The sequence below is a fragment of the Anolis carolinensis genome, chromosome 2, assembly GCF_035594765.1.
Source record: "Anolis carolinensis isolate JA03-04 chromosome 2, rAnoCar3.1.pri, whole genome shotgun sequence".
NCBI classification, from domain to species: Eukaryota; Metazoa; Chordata; class Lepidosauria; order Squamata; family Dactyloidae; genus Anolis; species Anolis carolinensis.
The window spans coordinates 159,143,703-159,156,691 of record NC_085842.1 but is presented as its reverse complement, the minus strand read 5'-3'; the positions used below and the strand labels follow the sequence as shown (position 1 = coordinate 159,156,691).

Genomic DNA, 12,989 nt, shown 5'->3' with positions numbered 1-12,989 from the left:
TGAACTTCTTCAGATATTCTGTATTCACAAGTGGAAATTGCTCTTGGTGAATGCATTATTTGAAGAGAGGCATTTGTACAAAAATGTCCAAAGGTTCACCAAACATAGCAAAGTTGGGTGAAAAAGAATAACTAGACAAATAATAGTATTTTAAATGACCTCAAAGATACTCTCCTTCTAGGGATATGTCATGCTTGTCCATATATAGATTTCAGTGGGTGTTGCATTTCTAACCAGTGAAGCAAATCTAATTATGAAGACGATAGCTTTATAACATTGGAAGATTTACAAGATTGGCTTTACATTAAAAAACAAGGGAATAATGACTTGCACAAAGTTGGAGACAGCCCTAGTGCTTCTGTTACAGCTGGCTTGCTATCTGCTACCAACCCTGTTTCAGCAGGTTACATTCATGCTTCTTTATACAAAAGGTGAACTTGCTGCTATGATCTTCTCTTTTCTCAGAGCACTGGATTACTGGGATTAACACTTCAGGGAGCTAGGCAAGGGGCACCCATTTACCAAGAAGAGAGCAAAGCCTTCCAGCTACTTTATGTAATTGAAGCTAAAAAAGACCAGCAGAGCCTTCTAATCTGAGATTAGTGTTTTATACCAGACACATTTTTGTTCCAGGACACTGAAGGAAATGCTATAGATGTGTTGGCAGAAAGATCATATTGGAATCTGTCCATTGAGGAGAGGTACATAGGAGATGGCTGCCTCATGACATAGGCTGCATCCTAGTTGCTTTCATGACAGACTCCAGATGGCAAGCCATTTGTGCACCCTGTCTTATTGCACAGTATGGATATTCACCACTCTTGGGGATTAGATGACCCAAGGATTTGAACAAGCCAAGCACATGTACTCTTCTGGGAGAGAACTGGGGTGGCCTTGTAGCCGATGCCTTCTAGAAGTTCAGAGAGAGATGCAGCTGTCTGCTACTGCCAAAATCTGATAGGCCACAGCACAGGTGTCTCCTGCAGGTAAGCCTGAAAAGCTGCTTCCTTCCCCCATCTCTTCATGGCTGCTTTCTCCAGAAGTGGGATCCCGCTGACATAATTAAGCAAGTACCAGACCAGCAATGGTGAGATGATGCTGACGTACTGCCACCCACGTAACACAGATGTGGCTGACACAAAGAGTCCTGTCCACAACAAGATCTCCCCAAGGTAGTTGGGGTGACGACTATATGCCCACAGGCCGCTCTGGATAAACTTCCCCTGGGGAAATAAAAAAAAAGGATAACACATAGATGCCCAATTCCAAACCTGAACTGTTTCTAATGTTCATTTGGCTAGGTTTCCCAAAGCAACATGCCTACCGAAGTGACCTTTAGAAATAAAATAAATATCCTTTTTAGGCTTCCCCCACTGAGAAAAAAGAAAATGATTTTGATGCAGAAATAAAAGCATCCCTTCTTGACCTACTTAGTTGCTAAATGCAAGGAACAAACATCTTGAGCTGATGCCAGACTACAGCTCCCATTCTCTACTGGCTTGATGGACCTGGTGAAAATTGCAACCCAGCATCAAGTAGAGGGCTATAGTGGATAGTCTCTGCAAACTACTACTAACAGCAAAAGAAGCAATGTTACAGTTTTATTTATCTTTTAATTTCTTTTACAAATGGTGTGTTTTATTGGTATCTATGCCTTTATGTTTTCTCAATCATGCTACCCTTTTCGGGGAAGCCAAAAACAGTTACAAAAGCAAACACTACTCGGTGTCTAAATGCTCAACTAATGCTACTAGCCTGAAAGCAAAGAGGCTGAAGCTGGAAACTCCACAGATACCGTAAATGTGGATGAAAGATGTCACACTTGCTAACGGAAGTTCTGTTATAGCCAGCCATATCTGGGGTCAGAGGGATAGCTTGTCCAATCACTTGCACCTTTCGGAATGCAGCCCAACGCAAAATCTTAAACTTTTTTAAAACATTAAGATTTGAATTCGATTGCACAGTTCTCAAGTGTGACCTCTGAGAATGGAAACTGAATGGAATGGAATAGTCTAGTTGGTGTCTACAAATAATGGAGTATTATCCATAATTCACATTATAATTGCAAGTAGTTAAACCAAAAGATCTGCTCAACCCTTCTAATGTGTGGCACACCATTAGAATTATGCAGAGACTTTGTTTTTGCTTATCTTTGATGGCAGATACTTCAAAAATTACAGACAGATCAGTTCAGTTCACAGGCCACACTTTCTCCAGCCTAGCTGAGACAAATAATTCCTACAAACCACAAGACCTTCCAAGTAGTCTTAAGACTCCGTAGAGCAAACACATGACAGAAAAACCATCTTACAAGACACCTGTGGCCCCGTTGTGTTTTATCCTCAGTAAGACCATTAATGACATATCTGGCCACTTGTGACACCTCAACGGATGAGGATGGTATTTGATCACAGGTCGCTTACAGAAGAGGAACAAATACAGAGGAAATACAAGCTGTGTTGATAAGAAATGACAGGGGTTTCCTCAGGGTAGCCTCAGGGCCAAACTAGTTTCCTAGGATAGATGCTCCCTTCCCTACAGCTCTAGATTAGTGACACCACTGTCTATAAAGAAATAAAAGCTCTTAAGGATCTAATGGTAGGAAGTTATTTCATTTTTCAATCTTGCCCACACTCTTGCCATGGTTTCATGAACTCAAGAACTACAACTGCAGAGCAGAGAATTTCCCAGCAGTAATGACTCACTGTATTATCAGGGTTGCTTCTGAAGTGCCACTTTTGTTGGTCAGCCACGGCCTCTATAATGAAGCCCACTGCCCAGGTGCTCCATCCAACGTAGTCCCAGAATCCCAGAGGCTTTTCACGTTTCTCCAGATTTAGCAGAAGAGTGGGGAGAAGCGTTATGAACACCCAAACACCTGCAGAAAAATAATAATGGAGAGAGAATGCAATACTAATAGGCACACTAGCCAAGTGGTATATCCCACTGATTTCAGTCTCCGGTAAACCTGCACAGAACTGCACTATTAAACATGTGCTTGACAAGCTACACTGAGAAATTACATTTTCTGTATTAGAACATATAACTCCCAGTTTTGAGGTTAAAGCCCAATTAGATCCCCTTGGTCTGTGTATCATATGTGTCTTTGATGATACCTATCTATCTATCTATCTATCTATCTATCTATCTATCTATCTATCTATCTATCTATCTATGCTGTTACTCTCAATTGTGCAGTCATGAAAATCTATAAACCTGAAAAATTGCTTATTTTGTACAAACCGGTTTGCTTTGTTCACATGTACACACACCCAGTTTCTGGCAAAAGCTCCACCCACCTCTTATACCTTCTATGGTTTCTCCAAACATCACCCATTTTTTTGAGCTTAGCTCCTCAGGCATTTCTAGCCAATCTTTATTTTTAAAAGAACTTGAAAATACCATATTCCCATCCCTGAATACATAATGTTGGTTTAATTGGAGGATAAAAAGGAGAGTTTCTTTGGATCCATTAGGTAAAAGGGATCTCTATATAATTTCAGGGATTTCTTCTCATCTCTCATATTGCAGGCTGGGCAACTCTTAGCTAAAATTCCAAAATCTGAAATACTCCCAACGTTGGCCACATGGCTGCCTGAAATAGTTAACGCCTTTGCATTCTGATAGTTCCATGTACAGAAACTTTGTTTCATGCACAAAATTATAAAAAATTATGTATATAAGGTCCATATAAAACATGAATGAATTTTGCGTTTAGAATTAGGTCTCATCTCCCATGGCTATATTAAAATACAGTAGAGTCTCACTTATACAAGCTAAACGGGCTGGCAGAAGCTTGGATAAGTGAATATCTTGGATAATAAGGAGAGATTAAGAAAAACCCGGGGCCGGGCTGTGGCGCAGGCTGTTGAGCAACCAGCTGCAGCCAGCTGCAATGAATCACTCTGACCAGGAGGTCATGAGTTCGAGGCCAGCTCGGAGCCCCGTGTTTGTCTTGTCTTTGTTCTATGTCAAGGCATTGAATGTTTGCCTTATATGTGTAATGTGATCCGCCTTGAGTCCCCTTCGGGGTGAGAAGGGCAGAATATAAATACTGTAAATTAATTAATTAATTAATTAATTAATTAAAAGCTTATTTAACATCCAATTAGGTTATGATTTTACAAATTAAGCACCAAAACATCATGTTTTACAACAAATTTGACAGAAAAAGCAGTTCAATACGCAGTAATGTTATGTTGTAATTACTGTATTTACAAATTTAGCACCAAAACATCACGATATATTGAAAACATTGACTACAAAAATGGCTTGGATAATCCAGAAACTTGGATAAGCGAGGTTTGGATAAGTGAGACTCTACTGTACTGTATAGCTATTCCAAAACTTGAAAAAATCCCAAACCTTTCTGGTCCCAAGCATTTTCGATAAGGGATACTCAACCTGCATACCCCACCCCATTCACAAGGACCTCCTAACTTATTATGTTGAAGTGCTGAAGGAGTGATGAAGGCTGCTTGAGTGACCTGGTCAATACACACTCCAACCTTGGATCCAATCCAAATGCTACCATAATCATCACTACCACGAACCAATGTTATAGTTGTATCCGCAGTGGACTATAGCAAGCAGATAAATGCAATACAATGCAATAATAAAATGAAATATTTAATTTGATTGAAGAATGGTAAAACGGAATAGCCATCACCAATGGAAAATCAAATGAAATTTGGCCAAATAGTTCTATGCAAAAAATGATGACCAAGAGAAATGAAAGATGTTGCACATCAAAAGCCCAGTGAAATTCAAGTGCTCCATTTCTGAAGGGTAAAAATATACACCAGGGATCCAAATGATTCTTGGTGGGGGAAGCATGCCAGAGGTTTGAAACTGATATAGAAGTAGCCCAGACTCTCATGTTCTGTTGGTGGATCTCCTGAAAGGATGTGAAGAACAAGGTGTCTGAGACACATTTTAAATCTCAAACAGGACTAGATGGAAGCAAACAGCTCCTAAAGTTTATTGTTGTGTGTCTTCATGTCGTTTCTGACCTATGGTAAACTTAAAGTGAATCTACCAAGGGGTTTTCTAAGGCTCAGAATGTGTAACTTGCACAAGGTCACCCAACGTGTTTCCAGAGCTGAGTGGGGAATCAAACCAGAGTCAGAGCAACACTCAATCCACCATACTGGCTACTTGATCCTAATCTATGGTATGTGTGGGAACTTAGTGCATTCCAGATGCTTTAGACTTCAAACTCCCTGATTCTTAACCACTGGACATGTTTACTGTGGCTTTTGGGAATGTCTAAAGGTTGGGAAAAGTTGGTTTAGCACTTCAGCCTTTGAAATACTGGACTGCAACTCTCAGAAGTCCTCCTCAGCGCAGTCACTGATGAAACCAGATAGGAATATTAATCTAACAACACCTAGAGGTCACCAGGCCTATAACTGAGCCCACAAAACACACACAGCATGGATGATAACATGTTCACTGCTTCTAATCCACTCCTTTTCCACACATTGATCACCTGATATTCTCACCTTGCATTGTCCAGTAAAGAAAGAAAATGCCCGGTTGGTCTCGTATACCATGGAACCGTCTGTCATGTCCGTCTTTCAAGATCCGCAGGAAAAGGAAAAGACCTAGCCTGAAAACAACAGAAACAATTGAACATATCGACAAGGATACATGTTGTTACATTAGCTTCAACCAGATACATTAGGTAATGTTGCCATCTTTTTGGTGGACCTGTTCTTGTGATTTTAACAACAGTTGAAAAAGCTGTTTCTGATATGATTATAAGTGGAAAAGCCGTATTCATTTAAAAATCAAAACTCTGCATCAAAGGGGGGAAAAGAATATGGTGAGCTGTATAAATTAAGGAAATTTTTCTTATCGTGCACAATTTATTCTGTATGTTTTTAAAGATTATGAATAATGTATTAGTTCTGCTAATGATTAGGAAGGATATGGAAATATGCAATATACTCGCCCTGCCTGTGAAGTTCAAACTCTTGCTGAACAACTGATTTGGTTTTTTCAATAGGCATTGTCTGCACAGGATCAAACATATCTGTGCAGCAATAAAGACAGAAATGTATCTGAGATCCTGGATCAGGGAGACGTAGCAGAATTATGCTAAATGTCATCTTCTACTACCCCAAAATCCATGTTTTACTTCTTGCAGATCCACCCGCACCCAGGCCCATGCCATTTACTGGCCACTGGAGAGGAGAACAGCAGAGCAGAGTATAGCTTTGATCCTATAGCTGGACAGACAAGCTCTGGCTTTTCAAGGGGAGGAGGGAGTCCTCTGGAGATCACAGAGCAATAGTTCCCAAACTTTGATCCTCCCGGTGTTTTTAACTTCAATTCTCAGAAGTCCCAGCCAAAATATTACAAATAACCCTTCTCTTCTGGTGTATCAAAATTTGTAATATTCTTCTATGAAGTGGAATGAATTTAGGGAGTTGAACTGGATGAGTCGTTCTCAATCTTCCTAATGCCGTGACCCCTTAATACAGTTCCTTATGTTGTGGTGATCCCCAACCATAAAATTATTTTCGTTGCTACTTCATAACTGTTAATGTCGCTACTGTTATGAATCATAATGTAAATATCTGATATGCAGCATGTATTTTCATTTACTGGACCAAATTTACACAAATACCCGAAACACCGAAATTTGAATATTGGTGGGGTTGCGGGGGGATTGATTTTGTCATTTGGGAGTTGTAGTTGCTGGGATGTATAGTTCACCTACAATCAAAGAGCATTCTGAACTCCACCAATGATGGAACTGAACCAAACATGGCACACAGAACTTCCATGACCAACAAAAATACTGGAAGGGTTTGGGGGGCATTGACCTTGAGTTTTGGAGTTGTAGTTCATCTATATCCAGAGAGCACTATGGACTGAAACAATGATGGATCTGGACTAAACTTGGCACACTCAATATGCCCAAATTTGAACACTGATGGAGTTTGAGGGGAAACAGACCTTGACATTTGAGAGTTGTAGTTGCTCGGATTCATAGTTCACCTACAATCAAAGAGCCCCTTGAATCCCACCAACAATAGAATTGGGCCAAACTTCCCACACAGAAGACCAAAAGAAAATACTGGTCTTTGGTGACTCCTCTGACAACCCCCTCGTGACCCCCCCCCCTCCAGATTGAGAAACACTGGACTGGATGGTTGCTGTATTCTCTTCCAACTCTATAATCTTATGATTCCAAAAGCTAAAATTGATTCCTCCCTGTGAAACAAAAGTTCATTGGAAACTTACCTAAGTCCCCAGACAGTCACTAGCCCTGTTTGGATTTGCTGCCGAGGATGACTGCTGTTCCCCCAACTGAGGCTGAGCTGTGCCAGTAAAATGAATGCTCCACTTCCTAGAGAAGGGGAAAAAAAGAGGGAAGAAAGATGAAGAGAAAGAGAGAAGTCTGTTTCAGGCATTAAAAGAAGAGTTCATCCACTCCAGCAGTGCTTGTATTCCTCTCTGGCAAGAGACAGTTCTCTTGGGAGCACTCATAAATCCTTCCATTGAGACGCCTGTGCATACAATTAACTGTGATTTAACATCAGCACTTCATATTCTCCTACTTCTAATTTTTAACATATATGAACCAGTATGATGTATATGAGCCAGTTAGTGGTGTAACAGTTTGGATGTTGATTAGGACTCTGGAGGCCAGGGTTCAAATTCCTGCTCCCATTGGGAGATCTGGGGCAAGTTGCCTTCTTTTAGCCTCAGAGGAAAGCAACAGATAAATCTTGATAAGAAAACCCATGATAAGTTTTCCAAAAGTCAGAAATGTTGATAAGAAAACCTTGATAAGAAAACCCATGATAAGTTTTCCAAAAGTCAGAAATGACTTGAAGGCGAACAACAACAAAGTAACTCAATACATGCATGATCTCTAGAAGGGATTCGTTTAGCAAATCTATTTGTCTAGCGAACCACATATTCCTTCCTATTTCTGGGTTAATACAATTTCCATGATCCCAGCCCGACCTGTTAGAACGGCATTCCTTTTTGAACATTTAGCCCAAAATGAAAACACATGAGTTCCTTATGGCAGCATAACAGTCTGGCGCAATGGCATAAGGCACTTTTTGAAACAGTGTGTAGAGTTCGCAGTGGCATAGGGCAGAGTGAGGGCAGAGAAAGTTGCTCAACTGGCTCTTGAGCAGCTCAGGAATTTGCAGCTGCCATCTACTCCATCAGCCAAAAGGACTGCAACATTAAACACAACTCTGGCCAACACACATTTTGGTTCCTCAAATGTTAGACTTGTTCCTGGGTATATTTTACCTGCTGATTCCAAAAATGGCACCTGTTTCCCCCATGGTATATGGCATACAGAACAGAAGCCATATAACAGTCTTGATCTGCTAGCTCATAATAAACCACAAGAGCCATATCTAAGAAACTAGAGCTCATGTGGTCTATCCAATGCAATTTTCTGAATCAGCACCCCAAATAATCCCAGGAACAGGCCTACAAACCTAAACACCAAGAATTTTACCTATCTAGAAGACCTCTAACCTAGCTTACAACAGCAACAATATACTGGAGAGGATTTCTGTACAAGATGGGGACACCTAGTCTTTCTGTTTCCCTGCAATTTTCTGACCTATCATACAAAGTGAGTGAAAAGTGGAGATGGCTCTAGTTTTCTGTTAATAATTGTGCAGAGGAGGGAATTTCAGCAGGTGTTGCTTGTCAAACAAAGAGGGAAATCCATTACCATTAATGGTAAAGGAATCACCTCCAGTTTTTTTCTCTGGCGGCCCTATCTATACCAAAGGCTTACGTGAAGGCAGTGACAGGAAGAGGGTGTATTTCGGCTTGCATCCCCAAAAAGATGGCTCCTGTACCATCACAAATAAGATTCAGCTGCTTGTGTGATTTATGATGAAAGAGAAGCATCTTGTCCTTCAAGCCAAGCAGTAAAACATCCAGCCTAAGCTAGGATGGGCCTCTGACAAAGCTGAAAACAAATAACAAGGTTTCCAATCCACAGGTAAGGTAGCTCCACGTGACAGCTGGTGAGCTGTGTGCATGTTAAACAATGTGCCAGTTTATACCTGGAAGGTGAAGTGGAGAACCTCTTTCAGTTCTGGATAAATTCACTTTCAGAAAGCTATCTTAGGCCCCTTCTACACCGTCATATAATCCAGATGAGTCTACACTGTCATATAATCTGCTTCAAATCAGATAATCTGGATTGTATTTGGTCAATGTAGAAGGGGCCATGGTGTAGTGGTTTGAATGTTGGACTGTGACTGGAGATTAGGGTTTGAAACTTTGCTCAGCCATGGAGTCCACTGGGGGTCACACTCTCTCAGCCACAATGAAAGGCAAGGGCTAACATCCTCTGAACAGATCCTGTCAAGAAAACCCCATCTTATGTTTGTTTTAGGGCCCCTTCCACATTGCTGAATAAAATTCTACATTTTCTGCTTTGAACTGGAATACATGACAGTGTGAACTCAGATAATCCAGTTCAAAGCAGATATTATGTGATTTTCTGCCTTGATATTCTGGGTTATATAGCTGTGTGGAAGGCCCCTTAGGCCCCTTCTACACTGCCATATAATCCAGACTATCAAACCAGATAGATTACCCGTTTTGAACTGGATTATATGAATCTACACTGCCATATAATCCAGTTCAAAGCAGGTAAACTGGATTTTATATGGCAGTATAGAAAGGCCTTGGAGTCACTATAAATTGGAAACAATTTGAAAGCACACAATAATCCAGGTGCCACACACCAGTGTTGGGCATGGGTTAAAAGTAAAAGACTAAAACCCTTTGGCTCAAACCTTGAATGGAGGTGGCAAATCCACTCCCATAGATCCAAATACTATAACATTGTGCTGTGCACACACATTTTAGCAAAGAAAATAATCTCTCCTAGACATCCATTCACACCTCTTGCCAATATGCTGTCCTGTTGTGCTCTAAACACATTAAGACAGCAAAGGGATTAATTGCCCTCATGGATGAGGAGAGAACACAATTTTGCTGGTTGCCCATTTATTCGTATCGGTCTGACACAACTTGTAATGTAGAGGCACTCATGGGGCGAAGGCGGAGAGAGCTAAGCACCAGTGTTTCAATATTTCCCAGATCATTTTATAGATTAGTGTAATTTTTCAGACTTAACAAGACTGCCACTTCTTTAAATAACCATTGCCAAAGCAGGGCTTATTTAATCAATCCCGAATCACACAACAGCAGTTTTTCAAAACTCTCCAAGGGCTCCATCCAGGAGGAAACAGATGCTGAAGAAACCAGGGTGGCTGCATTCATCCTTTTGCTGAGCTCCTTTTACAATCGAAAAGGGAGGACTGCAAGGAAAACAGCAGGCTCATATAGAACCACCTGCCTGTGCATTACTTAGAATCATAAAAGTTGGAAGTGGACGACAAATAAGTATGGGCCAAATAATAATAACAAACCATGTGCTGAACAATAAATGCAGGTGGAATATCCCTTATCAAAAAGGTTTTTGGGATTTAGGATTTTTTTTCCAGATTGTTTTTGAATACTTGCATATGTACTTCATGAGATATCTTGAAGACAGGACCCAAGTCTAAACATGGAATTAACTTGTGTTTGGACCTTACATACATTGCCTAAAAGTAGTTTTATATGCCACACTTTCAATTACAAAGTTTGCATACACCGAACCTTCAGAAAGCAAAGGTGCCCCTTGCTGGAGATAGCAACCTTCTCAAGTCTCCTCTATTTAATGTTTTGTCTGCTTTATAATGTATGAGTTTATTTTCCTGTCTTCTTTGGTTTGCAGTTCTCTTAGCTCGATGTACTTGAAGCAGTGGATGATGACAGTTAGAAGACAGTTGAGGCTTGAGTCTGTTTGAGTACAGAAGCCAGTGTTAGGAGTTAGACAACAGTTGAGGCTTGAGTTTTCTTGGAAGTAGACTGTTATTAAAGAGAGCTGTACAGAGCAATATAGTTTTGAAGAGACTGATAAAGACTATAAGTTAAAGATACAAATTGAAACATTTTGAAGTTTAATCTGACAAGAAATGTACCTCGATATTTAAATACATGAAGCTGTGAGTAAAACAAACATGTTATCCTAAAGAAGCCTACTTGAATCTTTGTCTGCTGAGAGCGTGGCATAGAAACAAAATCTTTATGTGCCCAGTGATCATCCATTACCCAATAAACTAAAGGAACACTCCCGAAACTCCACTACCCAATAGATTATGATCCTAACAGGTCATAATACCCAATAGGTTGTGATCATAACAGGTCATAATCCAATAGTCTAATACCCTTATTTCATGTGGACAACTCTGGAGTATTTTAGATTTAAAATTCCAGAGGAGTGTTCAACCTGTTATAATAAAACTAAATACACACTAAGTGTATTTTACAGTTAGCATTCATCAGGGCAAAGTGATTGGAAACTCGCTGTCCCAACATGTTACATCATTTCCAATCACAAGGCTATGTCTGAAGTGTGTTAGATTCCAGTCTGGCCCAGTCAACACTTATGGACTACAACTTCCAGAATCCTTAACCAGGAGCTGGCCAGCTAAGCTGGGGCATTTGGAGGATTTGAAATCTTTAAACAGTAACTTTGTGGGACTCATAATAGAAGAAGATGAGAAGAAGGAAGCAGCAGCAGCAGCTTTCCCAAGCTGTCTAAGGGGCAGAATGTGCCAGACTACAAACTAGGAGTGCATCTAGAATCAATGCAGTTTGACAACACTTAACTGCTAGGGAGCCATGGGAGTTGTAATTTTACAAGGCCTTCTCTGCCAAGTGGTGCCAAATTACAACTCCCAGGATTACCCCAGCGTTGAGTCATGGCAGTTAAAGTGGTGTCAAACTGTATTACTTCTACAGTGTAGGTGCAGCCTTGGAAGGAAGGGCAAGGGTTGTAAAATGGGGGCGATCATCCAGGGTCTGCGTGGGGCTCAACCCTCCACCCCTCGAAACAGCCCCATACTACGTTGAGTGTATGGGCACGTCGTGCTGCCCCCCCCCCCCCCGCTGCCCAGACCCACTGTGCCATGGGGGTGCCCCCCTCACCCGCCAAATCGAAGAACTTCTCGGTGCGCAAGGCGGCCGCCACCGCCCACAGGCCCCATTGCAGCACAAAGTCCGAGGCCGCCAGCAGGAAGAGGGCGCGACCAGGAAGCCCCATGGCGACTCGCCCCACGGAGGCCCGCTCTCCGCCCAACACAACACCGAAGAACCTCGCCGACGCCACGAACGCGCCGGAACCAATCCCGAACCACGGCTCCCTATAATGACCAATCGAGAACCAGTATGCAAATCAACCTTGCTGCACTTTAGAGACTGGGAAAAACAAATAGGCAGCATAAACTATACAGTTTATGCAACGTAAACGGCAGAACGTTGGATAATCGAATATGTTGGATAATAAGGAGAGATTAAGGAAAAGCCTATTATACATCAAATTAGATTATGATTTTACAAATTAAGCACCAAAACATCATGTTATACAAAAATTTGACAGAAAAAGTAGTTCAATACACAGTAATGCTATGTAGTAATTACTGTATTTACGAATTTAGCACCAAAATATCACGATGTATTGAAAACATTGACTACAAAAATGCGTTGGATAATCCCGAACGTTGGATAAGCGAGTGTTGGATAAGTGAGACTCTACTGTACTTTCAACTGAAGTGCTGGATAGTGACTGCCATGTCAGTAGAGTAGTGATTCCCTCCCAGGTTTTCCTCTGAACTAAGTGAAACTTTAAGGGTGCTGAAGCCACCTCACTTATAGTATCTGGTTTGCTGTGAGTTTCCCGGGCTGTATGGCCATGTTCCAGAAGCATTCTCTCCTGGCATTTTGCCCACATCTATGGCAGGCATCCTCAGTGATTGTGAGGTATATTGGAAACTAGTCAAGTGGGGTTTATATATCTGTGGAATGTTCAGAGTGGGAGAAAGAACTATTGTCTGTTGAAAGCAAGTGTGAATGTTTTAATTAATCACCTTAAT

General features: G+C 41.2%; 1 protein-coding gene across 1 annotated transcript; it reads right to left on the bottom strand.

Moving 5' to 3' along the window:
- LOC100553362 (uncharacterized) lies at positions 1-12,249 on the bottom strand. The gene is made up of 5 exons (XM_003216989.4): positions 12,046-12,249; positions 7,255-7,360; positions 5,505-5,611; positions 2,706-2,878; positions 1-1,223 (listed from the first exon to the last, which is right to left on the bottom strand). Exons 1-5 carry the CDS (start codon positions 12,158-12,160, stop codon positions 942-944), a joined length of 783 nt encoding a protein of 260 aa, XP_003217037.1. The 5' UTR covers positions 12,161-12,249; the 3' UTR covers positions 1-941.
- Positions 12,250-12,989: the final 740 nt, after the last annotated feature.